The 15,223-nt window shown below is 58.1% G+C and overlaps 1 protein-coding gene across 1 annotated transcript; it reads right to left on the bottom strand.

Moving 5' to 3' along the window:
- Nucleotides 1-7,036: 7,036 nt before the first annotated feature.
- On the bottom strand, nt 7,037-14,300 carry LOC118624587 (patatin-like phospholipase domain-containing protein 5). Its single transcript, XM_036252985.1, has 7 exons — nt 14,108-14,300; nt 13,479-13,711; nt 12,145-12,210; nt 11,647-11,856; nt 10,468-10,528; nt 9,233-9,418; nt 7,037-7,341 (listed from the first exon to the last, which is right to left on the bottom strand). Exons 1-7 carry the CDS (start codon nt 14,298-14,300, stop codon nt 7,205-7,207), a joined length of 1,086 nt encoding a protein of 361 aa, XP_036108878.1. The 3' UTR covers nt 7,037-7,204.
- Between the last annotated feature and the right edge of the window lie 923 nt (nt 14,301-15,223).

Genomic DNA, 15,223 nt, shown 5'->3' with positions numbered 1-15,223 from the left:
CCTCGAAAACAAAACCCGCGAGGCCGTTGTGGACCCATATAGTCAGGAAATACGGGGTTAAGGAAAGGGAAATAGGTGTTATGTACTGCAGGACTTCTCAGAGCCTTTCTTTTTCAATCCTCACCCAAGGTTATTTTTCCATTTCTCTTCAGATAGAGTGGGAGGGAGCGAGAGGGAAAGAAAGGGAGAGAGGAAAACATCGATGTGAGAGGGACACATCGAATGGCTGCCTCCTGCACGACCCTAACCAGGGCTGGGGACCAACTGCAACCGAGGTATGTGCCCCTCGCCGGAATCGAACCCGGGTCTCATTGATCCATGGGCCGACGCTCTACTGCTGAGCCAAACTGACCAGGGCCTCAGAGTCTTTAAAATATGAATGGACATTGTGACTGTCATAGACAGTGTTTGAGGGTAAAGCTGTGACTTTGTGTTCCTGATGGATTCTCTGTCACTCTGGCCCAGTGCCCTGTGTACAACAGGCTCGCAAATCTTTGGCTCATGGCTCCTGCGATCTGCAGGTTAACCTCACGGGTTACCTTGGGGAAGAGGCTTGCTTGACACTAACGAAGAAATGCAGGAAGAAAACCTGCCTCTATTCAGTGTTTATGGTGCGCAGGCCCCATGCTTTATCTCACTAACTCCTCCTCTACCTTTATGCCTTAGGAACGGCTTCATCCTCATTTTACAGATGGGGAAACTGAGGATGAGGGGCCTGGCAGAATCCAGTTCAAGTTAGTGTCCAGTTTCTGTGACCCGTGCTTAGTTTTCTCAGTCTCCTAGATTGATATCTTTGATAATCTCTGTCCCAGTTTTCACACCTAAAATAGCCTTTTAAGTCTGAGCCAGGGGTCAGGGAGACCTCCCGAGCTTTACTTTGGTGGCCAGGGGCAGGTTTCTTGGGTCCCAGAAGCTAAGCCTGTGGGCACTGAGCCAAGGCCCTGAGTCCTGCCAGGTAACAACTGGGCCACATTCAATACTTTTCTTCACAGGGCCACCTGGTGGTTGTAGCCTGTTAGTGCGCTCTAGGTCCTTATTTTAAAATTAGCAGAAATGGGGGGGGGGGGAAGGAGGGTGTCAATGGGGGGAAATGAGAAACATCTGTAACAAAAATTAATAAATAAAAAATTTTAAAACAATGGACAGGCCCAGCCGGTGTGGCTCAGTGATTGGGCGTCAACCCACGCACCGGGAGGCTGCTGGTTCCATTTCTGCTCAGGGCACATGCCCAGGTGGTGGGCCAAATCCCCAGTGGGGGGGCGTGCAGGAGGCAGCCAACCCATGTTCTCTCATGGATGTTTCTCTTTCTCTCTCCCTTCCTCTCTCTCAAACCAATGAAGAAAATAAAAAACTGGGAAGCTTCTGAACGATCATCCACTTTACCTGTCACCCACTCCAGTCCCTGGGGTTGTGTGGGCGTGGCCACGAACGTGAGACCACATCAGACTGTCCTGTGTTCGGGTCTCTCTTGGACTGAGGGTGTTAGTCTCTCTGAGCCTATTTCATCTCCTGTAAGAGGCCACCTTACTGGGATGTTCATGAAAAGCGATTAGCACCATCCCTGCCGCAGCTAGACAGTCAGTCCTTGGCGGTGGCTCTGGGCTGGGCACAGCTTTACATGTATTAATTTGTTAAACCCTCAAGGCAATCCTATGAGGTACATACTGTTACTATCCCTACTCTAGAAAAGAGGAAACTGACCCAGGGAGGTCTGTGCCACGCTGAAGGCCGCACAGCTTGGAATTGGTAAGGCGAATCGTGACTGAAGCGCAGCCGGCTGTCACAGAGCCGTTATTGTAATTAAATGGGGGCTAATCCGGGGTTTCGGACCCCCTGGCAAGTGGATATCCCAAATGGGCTTAAAAGCGTGGAATGCCCAGGGCCTATTACTTCCTAGCGTGAACTATTAACCCAGTTTAAAAATCGTTCATGGAACTGGCAGGGTCCTTAGCAATCCCATCCCATTATTTCAGTGGAGGAAATGGACCCTTAGAGAGGTTGTGACCTGCCTGAGATTACACAGCTAATGATGGGCCCGTTCTGCCACCAGCCCCAAGCCCATGCTCTTCTGCCTCGAGTCTGTGCCCAGACCCAGAAGCCTCCCCACCAGGCCCGGCCCCTCCTTGGGAGGCCCGTCCTCCTTTCTTGGGAGGCCCGTCCTCCTTTTTGGGAGGCCGGTCCTCTTTTCTTGGGAGGCCCGTCCTCCGTTCTTGGGAGGCTGTCCTGCCTGCCTTGTAGCACCTGTATCCTTGGCCCCCAGCTGCTGATGCCCTGCCTCATCCTCCCCTCCCTCCCCTGCTGCTCTGCTCCTTTTCCAAGACTTCTGACAAGGGTCTGCATAAGCAGGCTAAGACCCGCGGTTTCAAAGACCTTTGAGGCTAGTGAAGAAAGACATGGAATCCATGAATGTTGCAACAAGGGGTTCTTAAACCTGGTGGGCAAAGAATGACCGGACATCCTGCTTTAAAATTCCGATGTCCAGAGATTCTGCTTCAGCAGGTCAGGGCTGAGGCCCAGGAAGGTGCATCTTTAACAATTATTCCACAGGGTCTCTGGCATGTTCTCAAGACTGAGAGAAACACTGCTGGGGGTGGGGACACTCAGTGACAGTGGGGTTGGGGGCTAACTCTTTTGGACAGCATGGCCAGGTGTGGGCTGGGTCTTGAGGGCTATGTGGGCCCCAATTATATACCAGAGCCAGCGCTGCACTGAGCCCTGGGGATACAGCAGTGAATAAGGTAGGATAGACTGGGGGGGCCTCTCTCATTCTTTGCACTTTTCACATTGTGCAACTATTATTTATTACAATGTTTTTCAGGGGAGGGGCTGTTTCCACCACCGAAATGAGGCCAGGGAGGCACTCTTGTTGCTCCATGTGAATGGCCGCATCCGAACCCCTGGATGACCCTCTAATATGTACTGGTTGCCACTGAATGAATAATGGTCACTTACCCACCTCTCAGTGTGTACCCTGCACAGGGCCAGGCGTTGTGGGTTTTTTTTGTTTTTTTTTTTATCCTCACCCGAGGACATTTTTCCATTTTTGGTTCCGATAGAGCGGGAAGGAGAGAGAGGAAGAGAGAGAGAAACATCGATGTGAAGGGACACATCGAGTGGCTGCCACCCGCATGACCAATCAGGGCCGGCGACAAACTGCAACCGAGGTATATGCCCTTAGCGGGAAGGGAACCAGGGTCTCTCTGTACCGCAGGCTACGCTCCAACCACTGAGCCAAACCGGCCAGGGCCAGGGTCAGGCGTTTTTACATCCCATCTCTCATGCATGAGCCGTATTAATCCAACCCTTTGAAGTTGATATGACCACCACCTTCATTTTGCCAATGAGAAGACTGAGCCTTAGGGGGTTTCAGTGACTTGAAAAGGTGCGTGGGGCCAGCAGGAGGGGCACAGGGCGACAATCCAGCCACCGCGACACGCAGGTGTGGAGAGTCTCGGCGCTCTGAACGAGCGTGGGGACAACACCCCCCTCCCCCACTCACACACACACTGGTCTGCCTCGGCGCTCTGCACGAGTGTGGGGACTACACCCCCCTCCCCCCCACACACACACTGGTCTGCCTCGGCGCTCTGCACGAGTGGGGGACTACACCCCCCTCCCCCCCACACACACACTGGTCTGCCTCGGCGCTCTGCACGAGCGTGGGGACAACACCCTCCCTCCACCTACACACACACCCACACACTGGCCTGGGGTACCAGAAATGTTGAGGAAGAGACCTGGGGGAACCCCCGGCGCACCCACCAGCGGGCGTGTTCTCTCCGAGGGGCAACTCCGGACACGTGCTATTAAGCGAGACTCACGCAGAACCGCGATCTACGAACCGGCAGGTTCGCAGGCGTCCTCGGATGCTCTGCGCTTGCGCCTTCCCCAGGCCTCAGGGAGTCCCGGAGACCACGTGAACATCCGGGTTACAGGTAAAAGACCAATGAGCGAAAGCATCATGGCCACGGGGCGGGGCTAAGGCGGGGCATCATGGCCGCCCCCAGCGCGCCGCGTCCGTCCGAGGGCTTGTGAGTGGTTCGCGGACCCGTAGCTCCGCTGCCGCGGGCCCGCCCTCTGCCCCAGCAGCCGAGCCTTGGTTGGACCCGAGCAGCTGTGCGAGGCGGCAGGCGGAGAGGGCGCTATGGGGACGGTGCACGCCCGGGCAAGAGGCCCAGCAGGCGGTGTGACCTCTGGGCGGGCGCCGCGGGGGGACGCTCTCGCGGCTGCTCCCGGGGTTCCCCCGCGCGGGGGCTGCTCGGGCAGCGGGGCCCGGAAGCCCCCGCGGGACCGGGCCGGGCGCTCCGCCGGCAGCGCCCCCGCGCTGGGCCGCCGCGGGCCTGGTGCAGGAGGCCGTCGAGAGCCGCCAGCCGGCCCCGCAGACCTGGGGGCAGGACGCCGAGCGCTGGGCGTGACTTGCCCAAGGTCACTCCGCGAGTCCCTGGTCCCGAAAGGAGTAGCGACGTTTCCGTGGTGTCCTGGGGCAGAGTGACTCGTTTTCTCTCCCTGACTCGACTTCTCTGCCTTCAGCCGCTTCCCGTGTCTGCTCACCTGTCACTTTCTCCAGTCACCTGCTTGGTAGCCTCGCGGACACCAAGTGACCTGTGAAGTCTTCCAGCCGAGACCCGGCTAGGAGTCCTCCTTACTCTCCCCGTCCGAGTGGAGCCTCGCCGTGCGTTAGGTCCTCCTTGTAGAGTGGAGGCAGTAATCGTACCTACTGACCGGGCTGCTGCGGGAATTAGAAGACAGTGCAGCCCTGGTTTGGCTCAGCGGTGGGAGCATCGGCCCGTGGACCAGAGAGTCAGTCCCCGGTTCGGTTCCCGCTAGGGGCACGCACCAGAAAAAAAAAAGGAAGACAATGCATATTAAGTTCTTACTTGGGTGCTTGGCGTGAACTAACTGCCTGCCAAACCGCTCTCCTTTATGGTTATCTTAACTGAGGGCCAGAGAATGAATATTTTGTCCAAGGTCACACAGTTAGAGCCTCAGAATGTTCCAAATCTCAGATTTCTTGAGTCCCAGCCCTGAATACGACTTTCCTACTACAACATGGATTGTTTGGCTTGCACTGCTCCAAGTGTTCAGTGGTTTCCCGTTGTCTTCGGAAGGAATTTGGCACAGACGTCTCAGCCTGGCATCCGGAATCGGACTTCACAGGTCTTTCCTTCAAATGACTCACCGTTGCTCTTCTGATACACTCGGGACTGGGCTGTTGCACCCAGCTCCCTCCTCCATCACCCACCCCACAACCATCATGAGTGGTCAGAATGTTCCCATCTGTTAGAACTTACTTCAAGTCACTGCCTACATAGACCTTGTCCTTGTCTCCCCCAGCTGGATGGGCTCCTAGCTTCCTAGACACTTTTTCTCTGATGCCCTGTTTTAGCTCTGGTTGCATTTTTGTCTCACCTTTTTATTTATTTATTTTTTATATGCCCTAGCTGCCAGCGTCACCCAGAGAGAAAAAGGTTCAGGTCAGCCTCCCTCGGCCACTTCTTTTCTTCCAGTACCCTTTGTATCAAGATGGTCTTGCTAGTGTCAGACCTGAGCCTTACTTGTCTTACCCTTTTAGATTCTAAGTGTATAGACGTTGCAGTAGGAACTGCATCTTACTTGGCTTGTGTCCCTTGTAGCATCTTTAAAAAAAAAAATTTTTTTTTCTTTATTGATTTTAGAGAGAGAGAAAGGGAGGGGGAGAGAGAGAGAAACATCGATGAGAGAAAACATCAGTTGGCCTCACCTCCCCCACCACATTGCCCTTAAGGGGGCCTCTAACCCAGGGCCTCAGAATGGGCAGCTAGTTCGAGTGTACTGCGACAAGCAAACCGAACGCCGGACTGTCACCTCCCTTGTTCTGAGGCTTCTGCTTCTATTATTACAACCACATGTAGCTTACAGAAAATACCAAGTATGAATTTCCCTGTAGTCAGGGCAGACCTCCCCATCAGTGCTCATATGTAGACTTTTTGAAAAGGCGAGAACTTGCCTTTATCCTTTTGTATTTCAACCTGTGGTTTGAGTCTAACAGCTCAGCACGAGGGTCAATCAGCAGAAAATTCTCTCCCTGCCCTGGCCAGTTTGGCTCAGTGGTTGGAGCGTCGGCCTGTGGACCAGAGAGTCCAGGGTTCGGTTCCCGCTAGGGGCATGTACCAAAAAAAAAAAAAAAAGAAAACTCTCCCAACTCGGGGTCACCAGCAATTTAAAGGGCAGGACTGGCCCAGCCATTAACTCAACATGGAGCAGGACACAGACCTGTGACCCATTTCATCAACCTTCTTCTAGGGAATAGAGTTTTTTAAAATTTGGATCTCGTATGACACCAGTGTCGCCCTTTGCTGCCTTTGCACCACTGCGGGACAAACTGCACACTCCTCACGTGGCCCTGTGTGTCTAGCCCCTGCCAGCCTCCCAGCCCCATCTTGGAGAGCACTCCACATTTCGGCTCCAGCCACACTGGCCTCCCTTTCTGCTCCTCGGAGAAGCCTTATTCCCTTCTGCCCCAGGACCTTTGCACATGCTATTCCATCTATCTGAAATGCTTCTCCCTTTCTTCTTTGCTTAGTGGGTTCATTCATCCTTCAGGTTATAGCTCAAAAGTTATCTCCTCCAGGCAGCCCTCCCTGACTAGATGGCCCCTAGTGAGAGCCATCCGGTTCACAGCCAGTGTACACCTCCCTAGGTATCTCTAGGCAGAGCAGTAACTGCACAGGTGACTGTGCAATGACCTGGGCCGTCAGACTCTAGAAGGCCAGGGACTGGGTGTGGGTCAGTGCCGCCTCCCTAGCCTCCATTCTATTGCTAGAATAAACGAACAATGCAGAGTGGTCCATTAGTCAGCAGGGTTAGAATGGTTAGGAGGGCTTAGCTACAGCCGGTCTGCCATGGAAGAGCCCTGTTTTACAGAAAAGGAACCTGAGGCCCAGAGAGGTCACGAGACCTGGCCCGGGTCACACAGCAAATCTGAGCCAGACCAGCCCCTAGAGGCATTTTCAAAAACAGTACAAGGTCTCCAAGGCGCTGACAACTGGAGCAATGGACCAAAGGTCCTAGAGATGGGGGCGGGCATTGACCAGGAGGCCCCCTCTTGACCACAGCTGCAACACCGCCTCCCCATCAGTCTCCCCAGACCCCTGAGTCATTCAGCCAAGACCAGCCAGACTCCGCCCACCGGTGTGCCAGCCACCTTCCCTGCCCTGGCCAGGCCTCACCTTCGGCTCCGGTAGTAGACGTACTCGAAGGGCAGCATGTAGGGCAGCAGCAGGTACGTCAGCACTTTCCCAGGCTTCGACCGGCAGAAGCGGGCCCAGGGCCTGGGGTTCCTCATACACTCTTTCTTCAGGGCTACAAGAGAAGCCGTAGCATGCCTACCCCCCTCCAGCCAGCTCCCTCTCTGCTTTACACAGTCCACAGACTGGGCCCACCTCCATCTGCAGAGGAGAAACAGCACAGAGCAAGCCCCCAGTGAGCCAGCAGGGGGCCAGGCCCACAGCTGGAGATCTCTCATTACAGTCCCTGAAATGAGCAGTGTGACCTTTCCCAGAAAAGGAGACAGAGGTTCAGAGTGGAGAAATGATTTGCCCGAAGAGTGTTGCCAGGAAGTGGCAGGGCCAGGATGGACCCAAGGCCTCCTTAATAGAGCCCTTTCCACCCCTTCCCACCCCTCTGGAAAGTCTGCTGTGGCCTCCTAAGATGGGACAGGTGTCCACAAGTCCCCTGATAACAGTAACACATCGGCATTATTAACCACAGCTGTGGCAGCAGCTGGACCATAACGACCATTTTCCAAGTCCTCTATCCCCTTAATTGACCAGAGTGGAAGAGACTTGCATCCTGGCTGGGGGCAAAGCCAGAGCCCAAATCCCCACCCCAGACCATGGCACAGCCACGCACACACCCCCACCTTGACTCAGGGGACTGTTACATACAGCAAGGTCTGAAGACGCAGCTCCTACTGTGTGTCCAGAGACTCGTCCCTTCCCTTCCCCAAGCCTAGGTTACCCCTCCCCACACTGTGCTGGTGGTGGTGCTGCCTCATCAAAGAGGTGGCTCTCTGGTGCCCCCATGTGGCTGCAGAGATGCTGTCAGAATTCCAGTGCCAAGCTTGTACCAGGGGCTCAGCACACTTCAGAGCCCATTTCTGCACCCCCTGTGTGGTCTCCAGTGCTGAAAGAGGCACCCTCCCCCCCCACCATCCCACCCACCTCATTGTCCCTGCTCTGGCCTCACCACTGTCATCTCTCCTCCCAGCTCCTGCCTCTACAACCTGCCGCCACCCCCTGCCCCGCCCCAAGCTAGGTGCAGCAGTCACTGGGCCTAGAGTTCAGAGTACCAGTGAACTCTGAAGAGGAGGGGATGCCCCCAGCAGCAAACCCTTTAGTGGTCCCTCTTCTCTCCTCTAAGCCACCAGCCCAACCCTCCCAGCCACCCTAAGCTCATCTCTGCTTCCTTGTCCCTCAACCACTGTGTTACAGCCACAGGGGCCCCAGATCTTCTGCCCCCAGACCACCCCAGGACATTTGCATACGCTGTACCCTCTGCCTAGACACTCGTCTTCCCCCTCTCTTTGCCTGGCCCACTCCTTTCGTGTCTCACTTAGATGTTGCTCTAACTCGCCCCCACCAGCACCATTGCATGTGTCTGTGGGACCCTGTACTTTCCTGTTATTGCAACTGTGACATTTAGGTCACTGAGCAGGAGCACAGACTAAATGGTTCAGAGCAGAACTCCTGGTTCTGCCATTTGCTAGCTATGTGACCTTGGGTAAGTCACTTCACCTCTGTGTTCTGGTTTCCACATCTGTACAAAGGGGACAAGTCAGTACCCCTCCGAGTACTGTTGAGGACGAAATGAGTCGAGACCCTCCACAGGTGGCCCTCCTACGTCCCCCAGTACCTCCTGCCCTTTCCTGGACAATGGGCAAAGACCTGGCTTTCTCAGGCACAGCCTTGGGTTCGAATCCCCCAGCTGCAGCCTCTGAGACCTTGGAGAGTCTCTTTCCCTCTCTGAGATCCAATTTCCTCATCGTTGACATGAGGTGAGAAAAAACACCTCGGCCCACAGCTGGAGTGAGGAATGAGCCCGTGGCGCCACGCCTGGGCCTTGGCAGGTACTCAGAAAGAGTCCTCTCCTCTCCTCTCCCAGACCATGAGCATCTCGGGGAGGGTCCCGGCCCCACGCCCCTGAGTGCGGGGCACCCGCCAGGGGAGCACGTGCAGGAAGGAAGGGGCAGTACCAGCCTCCAGCTCCGGTGAGAGCTGCTCAAAGTTGGGCACATCCTTCACCAGCACGGAGGGCACTGCCCAGTTGTACGACAGGCCCGCCTTCTGGCCTCTGTCATGACCAGTGTCCTGGGTCCCATCAACTGGGGCTGGGGGCTCCTTGGACACCAATGTCCACAGCACTGGCTCCTTGGTCAGTCCTGGATCAGGTGAGAGGAGGGATAGGACCGGTCAGCACATCCCGGAGCCTCCCAGTGACAATGACCCGCCCCCCGTGCTCTCCATACTGCCTGCACCCTCAGTGCCCAGGCTCAGCGGAGAACCTGCCTGTCACGGGGCGGATCCGGGGTGACACCTTCCTACATCCCCCCGCTGTGCTCTGCTCCGTTTCCTGCTCGCTTTGCATGGTTAATCAGGGCCCAGATCCCAAGGACCCGTCTGGGGTTCAGACTGGGCTCTACGCCCGTTAGCTACGTGACCGGCAGCTCCGTGTCTCCGCGTTCCTCTCTGCAGACACGAAGACCTGCTCTGCACGGTTTTCTGAGGGTTAGGTGAGTACCGACTCGAGCCTAGGTCTGGGCATGGGGTACGTGCCAGCAAATGCTTCCTAGCTGCTGTGTGTGGGGCCATAGTGTGCGGGCATCGAGGACGTGGGTATGGGGACCAGACGACCTGGGTTCAGATCTCAGCTCTAGCTTTGCCCTATGGGATGACATCCGAGCCCACTCTGGCCCACCCACTGCCCCGTGAACACACATACACACACACACACAAACACACACGCACACACACACACCCCTGCAGCCACACGAAGTTATGTTCCCTCAGGGTGCTAGCCTAGTCCTTTGCTCTTGCTCATCTTCTCCCTGACTACAAGACCTCTTCCTTTGTGCTCTACCTTTCCATAGTCTCCCTAATTAGACAAAATCCAACTTGTCTGTCACTGCCTCCAGGAAGCCCTCCTTGCCCACTCCAGCCCTAGGCTGGATCAGGCGCCTCCTCTGGGCTCCCACAGCCCTGGCAACCCTCCATGTCCCCGAGGATATGTCTCTCTCTGTACCTCGAGAACGGGACCCATGTGGGAGTCCTCTCTGCGCCCCCAGCACCCAGCTTAGGCCAAGCACAGAGCAGAAACTGAGGAAGAGAATGAGTGAACCAAGGTCCATAAAACGTCAAATGCCCAAGAGGCAGGGTCCACCTGGTACTTCCATGGGATGCAACCCCAGCTCCAGGGGCGGCTGTCACCTACCGCGTCTCTCCAGGAACCTCAGGGCATCCAGGTAACCTTGCCTGCAGTAGTGGGCCACTACCTGCAACACAGACGGCAGGGTAGGACAGGGAGGCCTGGACCCCCCCCACCCCCCGAGCTGACGGTCACAGGGCAGACATTTGTCTTCAACTGGAACTGATTCCAGCCTGCACTCCCCCAGAGACCCCTTGGCAGGGCTCCAGGACGCTAGGGGCCAGCCCTGGGCAGGGCAGAACGCAGGACCACGGGGGAACGAGTCTGCCGCCCACGGCACTGCCCTCTGCGAGCCCTGGCTGGGCTCTGGCTCCAGCCCCTCCCCTGGTCCAGGAAGCCTGGGACACTGCCTGGCTCCTGTAGGTCAATGGATGGTGGACTCTCTGCCCTTTGATCCTCTTTGCCAGGACCAGCCTGCAAGGACAGAGGAACCCTGGGGCCGTGCCCGTCCACCTCGACCAGAGCCCACGAGTGGAGGAAGAGCATCTGCAGCCCAGGAAGGGGCTCTGCCTTCCCAGGCTGTGTGACCTCAGTCAGCCACTCCACCTTTCTGAGCGCGTGTCCCCGTTCGCGGGAGGATCACAGGCAACACGCACGACTTGATTCATACATTACAGCTCTCCACAGCCCTGAAGGAACAGCAGAGGGCCAGCCGGGGTTGGGGTGGAGGAGCATGTTGTGATGATAGAGTGTGAGTTGTCAAATTACCTATTTTTAGAAATGCTAAGGGGCGAAGAGACAGGAAAAGGGGTCTGTGGTCCGTCTTCTTTTGAGCTGTGACTCATCTCTGCACAGATGGTCTAGGGCAGCAGTTAGAAGCTCGGCGCTGGGCTAGCGGAGGGGCTGAAACCTGGCTTTGCAGCTGCTAAGCTGTGTGACTTTCAACCAGTCACTTACCCTCTCTGAGCTGCGGTGTCCTGCCCTGAGAAACGGAAACAACAGTCCCTTCTCACAGAGCCCGGCCAGAGGGCTCAGCAGGTTGGCGCGAGTGCACTGCCCATGTTAAGGGCACGACTTGGGCTTTAGGCTGTGGGCTCAGGAGCTTGGCTGTAAGACTCGGGACATGAGTCTCAACTGCCCTGAGGCTGTGGGGAGGGTTCGGGGGCACAGAGTCTGACTCACGGGGTCCTTGATCACCGCTAAGTCTCTAACACCTTCGAGGCTGGACGGCGGGGCCAGACCTACCTCGGAGCTGGGGAATAGGAGGCAGGTGAGTGCCTGCGATACGTTCATGGTGGAGACCTGGAAGCTGGCGTTGAAGGCGTTCAACTCGAGAAAGTTGGCCGAGGAGCTCTGGGGACAGATGTCCACCGTCCCGGGGAAGGGCGACACGGTGATGGTAAAGGGGCACTCCGCGAGGGGCAAGTTGTTGCTCAGAGCCCCGTCGATGTAGCGCTGCAGGTGGGGTGGGCAGTGCTGCCCTCAGGACACTGGGCTGCGGCCACGCCACCTCGGAGCCACCCTCCGGAAGTGGGCTGCAGCCGGCGACGCCCTGGCTGCCCCTGGCTGCCCCTGCCTCCCGAGGTCTGTTCCAGCCCAGGATGCTCTGAGCTCCGCAGGGAGCAGGGGGGAGGGAGGCGGGCACACAGTCGGGGCGCAAGGAGGGCCGTGCACTCCACCCACACACCTCTCACCTGCAGGGGCCTGGGGCCACAGAGCACAGGGCAGGGCCCCTCCACTTACCTCCCCTCTGAATTCAGGGGGGATCGTCCCACAGTAGAAAGGAAAGTACAGGGTACAGACCAAGGCCTGGAAGACAAGAGTCCGTGGAAATAGTTGTTCACACTCCTCGTGCTCAGAACTGACTCAGCACCGCGCCGCATCCCAGGACAGCCTGCGAGGCGGCTGTCATTTGTCCTGCATCCAGGGGAGAGAACGAGACCCTGGAAGGCTCGGGTTCCAGCCAGTCTCCTGGCCCGCACTGTTCCTGACGCACCGACTGACTTGCCCAAGATGGTGCAGGTTGCACTGAGCGCCCCCAAGAGGAGCCTTAGACGTGCGGGCGCCTTGGAGGAGGTTGGGGCGCGCTCCCTGGAGCATCGGGCCTGCCTGGTCTCCCCGAGCCTTGGAAGCTTCCCTCCTGTGCTCTGGGAGAAGCAGAGCCAGACCTTGTCCCCACAGATTAATGATAAGAGTGACAGCAGCTAATGTTTAATGAGCACCTACTATGTGCCACATGGGCAAGGATGGTGGACTGCACCTTGGAGTCCCCAGCTGGCCTCCCTGGGAAGCCATGGACAGCAGACTGCAACAAGGGACAGGCCCCTCCCTGCACACACTAAGAATTCAGGTCAGCACAGACTCAGAGACGGGCACCGAGCTGGGTGCTGGGGACACCCAGATGAAGCAGATGCTGCATCAGAACCCCCGTCTGCATGGAAGGTGCAGACCCCAATGGGGACAGAGGGGCGAAGCACCAGGTCAGACCTCCCCTACCTGCCTGACACCCCCACCTCCTGGCCTTCACTCTGTCCTCCACCACACAGCGCTGTCATGTTCCGCTGTTTGATTTCAATAGGCCCTTTGTTAATTCACTGCACACGGGGCCATTATCTGTACCCCACACACGTTAGACTAGAAGCCCCGAGATTCGGGCGACATTTTGGTCTATATCATTCCGTCGGTCACAGGGCCGGGAATGGTGACTAGCTCATGGCAGACGTTTGGGGAATGTTTGCCTGCCGTGTCAGAGAGCACGTGGAGGACTGGGGTGGGGCAGGCGCCCCTCTGGAAAGAGCAGCCCCTTCAGGGGCTCTGACTTTTGCCCCCTCCCCAGCCACACCCTCTGTGTGCAGCCCAGGAGCCCACCGCGAGCTGGGAGTGTCCGTGCTCACCTTGCTGCCCTCTCTGCCCCTCAACCCCCTTCCCTATAAACCAGCAGAGGGGCTGCAAGTTGGCCCCCTCCAGCCCCGCCCCCACCCTGCAGATGTGTCTGCCCCTGGGAAGTGCCTCGCAGTCACTCTGGTGGGAGACAGATCCCACTCAGCACCAGGTCCTGGGGCCTCACACTTGCTCACCTGGATGACCTCATCACGGGTGGCAAAGTCGGTGACAATGACGTTGTGGCCATCAGGAAAGCGGGTCAGCGAGATGCCCAGCCGCTGGGAGGCCAGGATGTGGACGTCAGGGGGCAGGAAGTCTTGCAGCTGCTGCTTGATTAACTCAATGGGCGCAAAGGCCGGGTGGAAGATGCCCAGGCTCAGCTGCTCCACCTGCTTGACCAGGCCCAGGAGGTGGAAGCAGCAGAATTCTGCAGGCACGGGGACAGCGTCCTGAGCCCCCGGGGAGCCTGCCACCGCGCTGGAAGGCTTGGCTTCCCCCTGGGTGTCACGGGAGCGGAGGGTCCTCCGGCCTCCTGCTCAGAATGCCTGTGCCCAGCCTTGAGTTCAAAGGCCCTGTCCCACCTCTTCCCCCAAGGGACCTTGGGAACAGCCTTCCTGGCTCTGAGCCTGGCATCCCTCTTCTGTGAAATGGGGGTGACCATCGTCCCAGGTCCTCATCAGGATTAAATGGGAGTGTGCCAGGAGTAAAGACCCCGGGCAAGGCCAAGCACAGGGCCCTGGCGCACCCCTCCCTCCGCACCCACCCCTCCATGGGAATCAGCTTCCGCTGGGGCTCCCGAACCCCGCGCCGGCCCCTGACGCACCGACCGGCTTGCCCAGGATGATGCAGAGGGCGTTGAGCGCCCCCGAGGAGGAGCCGTAGACGCGGCGGGCGCCCTGGAGGAGGTGCGGGGCGCGCTCCCGCAGGCAGTGGGTCGCGCCCACATGGTAGAGGCCCAGGAAGCCCGAGCCGCTGAAGGACACGTTCCAGCTGCCCTCCTCCTCGAAGCAGCTCATGGCGGGGCGCCGGGCCGGGCCGGGTCAGAACAGGCCCGCGGAGGGGATCCGTGGCGGCGGTGCCGGGATGGGGCACGGGGTTTGGAAGCCTCAGCGGTCGAATGAGGAGCAGAGGCGCGGTCCAAATGGGGAACTCTGGGGGGAGAGCCCAGCCCCGCCCCTGGCGCTCCCGCTGGTCCCTGGGCGGCGTCACCCTTCACCCCAGCCAATGAGGTCCCGGGGCTGCGGTAGGCCCCTCTCCTCCAGGTGAGCACCAGGTGTGCCCCAGAAGCGCCTGCTCGCTGTGGGTGCCCTAGTGCCACCCCCACGTGCCTGCCCTGGGTCAGGACCACAGTCCGAGGTGTCTGGTGAGTGTGCCGCGGGGGTGGGACCGGCTGTCCGCCTGGTCTGTGCGCCCGCAAACACTGCCCAGGCCTGGCGGCGGGCTGAAGGCAGAACCGCGGCGCCCTGTGCCAAGTGCGGAGTTCGTGGTCACGCACAGCTGGGTGAGCAGGGACCCCTGTGCCACGTTCGGATGGGGACACGGGCCCCCGGCCCAGCCAGGAAATGCCTCCAGGGAAACATGCCCACAGCCCTAAGCTGGAGGCAGCCTCTGGAAAGGAGGGCCTGGCAGGGGGTGGAATGAAGTGCACAGAGAAGAGTCCCCGCGTGTCCACGGGGCGATGAGAGGGCACCTGAGGGGCGATGCTGCCTGAGCCGCGGGTTTGCCTCCACTCCCCACTCCCCGGCCCCATGGTGGGATGAGTAACCACAGTGGGCACTCCAGGGAGTGGCCGAGAGCCCTAGTAGTGATGGGCACGAGGTTTACTGCATGATGCCATTTGTGTGAACACTGGCAAAGCATTCTGTGTTTTTCTAAATCATATGTGAACTGCCTGGAAGGTGGAGGGGAAGGTCAGGTAGTAACTAGTCTGTCTGAGGAA

The sequence above is a fragment of the Molossus molossus genome, unplaced genomic scaffold (genome assembly GCF_014108415.1).
Source record: "Molossus molossus isolate mMolMol1 unplaced genomic scaffold, mMolMol1.p scaffold_m16_p_10, whole genome shotgun sequence".
Classification (NCBI taxonomy): domain Eukaryota; kingdom Metazoa; phylum Chordata; class Mammalia; order Chiroptera; family Molossidae; genus Molossus; species Molossus molossus.
The sequence above is the reverse complement of the archived record's forward strand: the minus strand, read 5'-3'. Positions and strand labels throughout refer to the sequence as shown.

Bases quoted from the DNA above. Each gene is read 5' to 3' on its own strand.
- LOC118624587 (XM_036252985.1), bottom strand. From the start codon at position 14,300: ATGAGCTGCTTCGAGGAGGAGGGCAGCTGGAACGTGTCCTTCAGCGGC. The intron at 11,857-12,144 runs GTAAGTGGAGGG...CCCCACCTGCAG, and splicing joins CCCCTGAATTCAGAGGGGAG to CGCTACATCGACGGGGCTCT. The intron at 10,529-11,646 runs GTAGGTCTGGCC...TCTGTGTTGCAG, and splicing joins TCCTATTCCCCAGCTCCGAG to GTAGTGGCCCACTACTGCAG.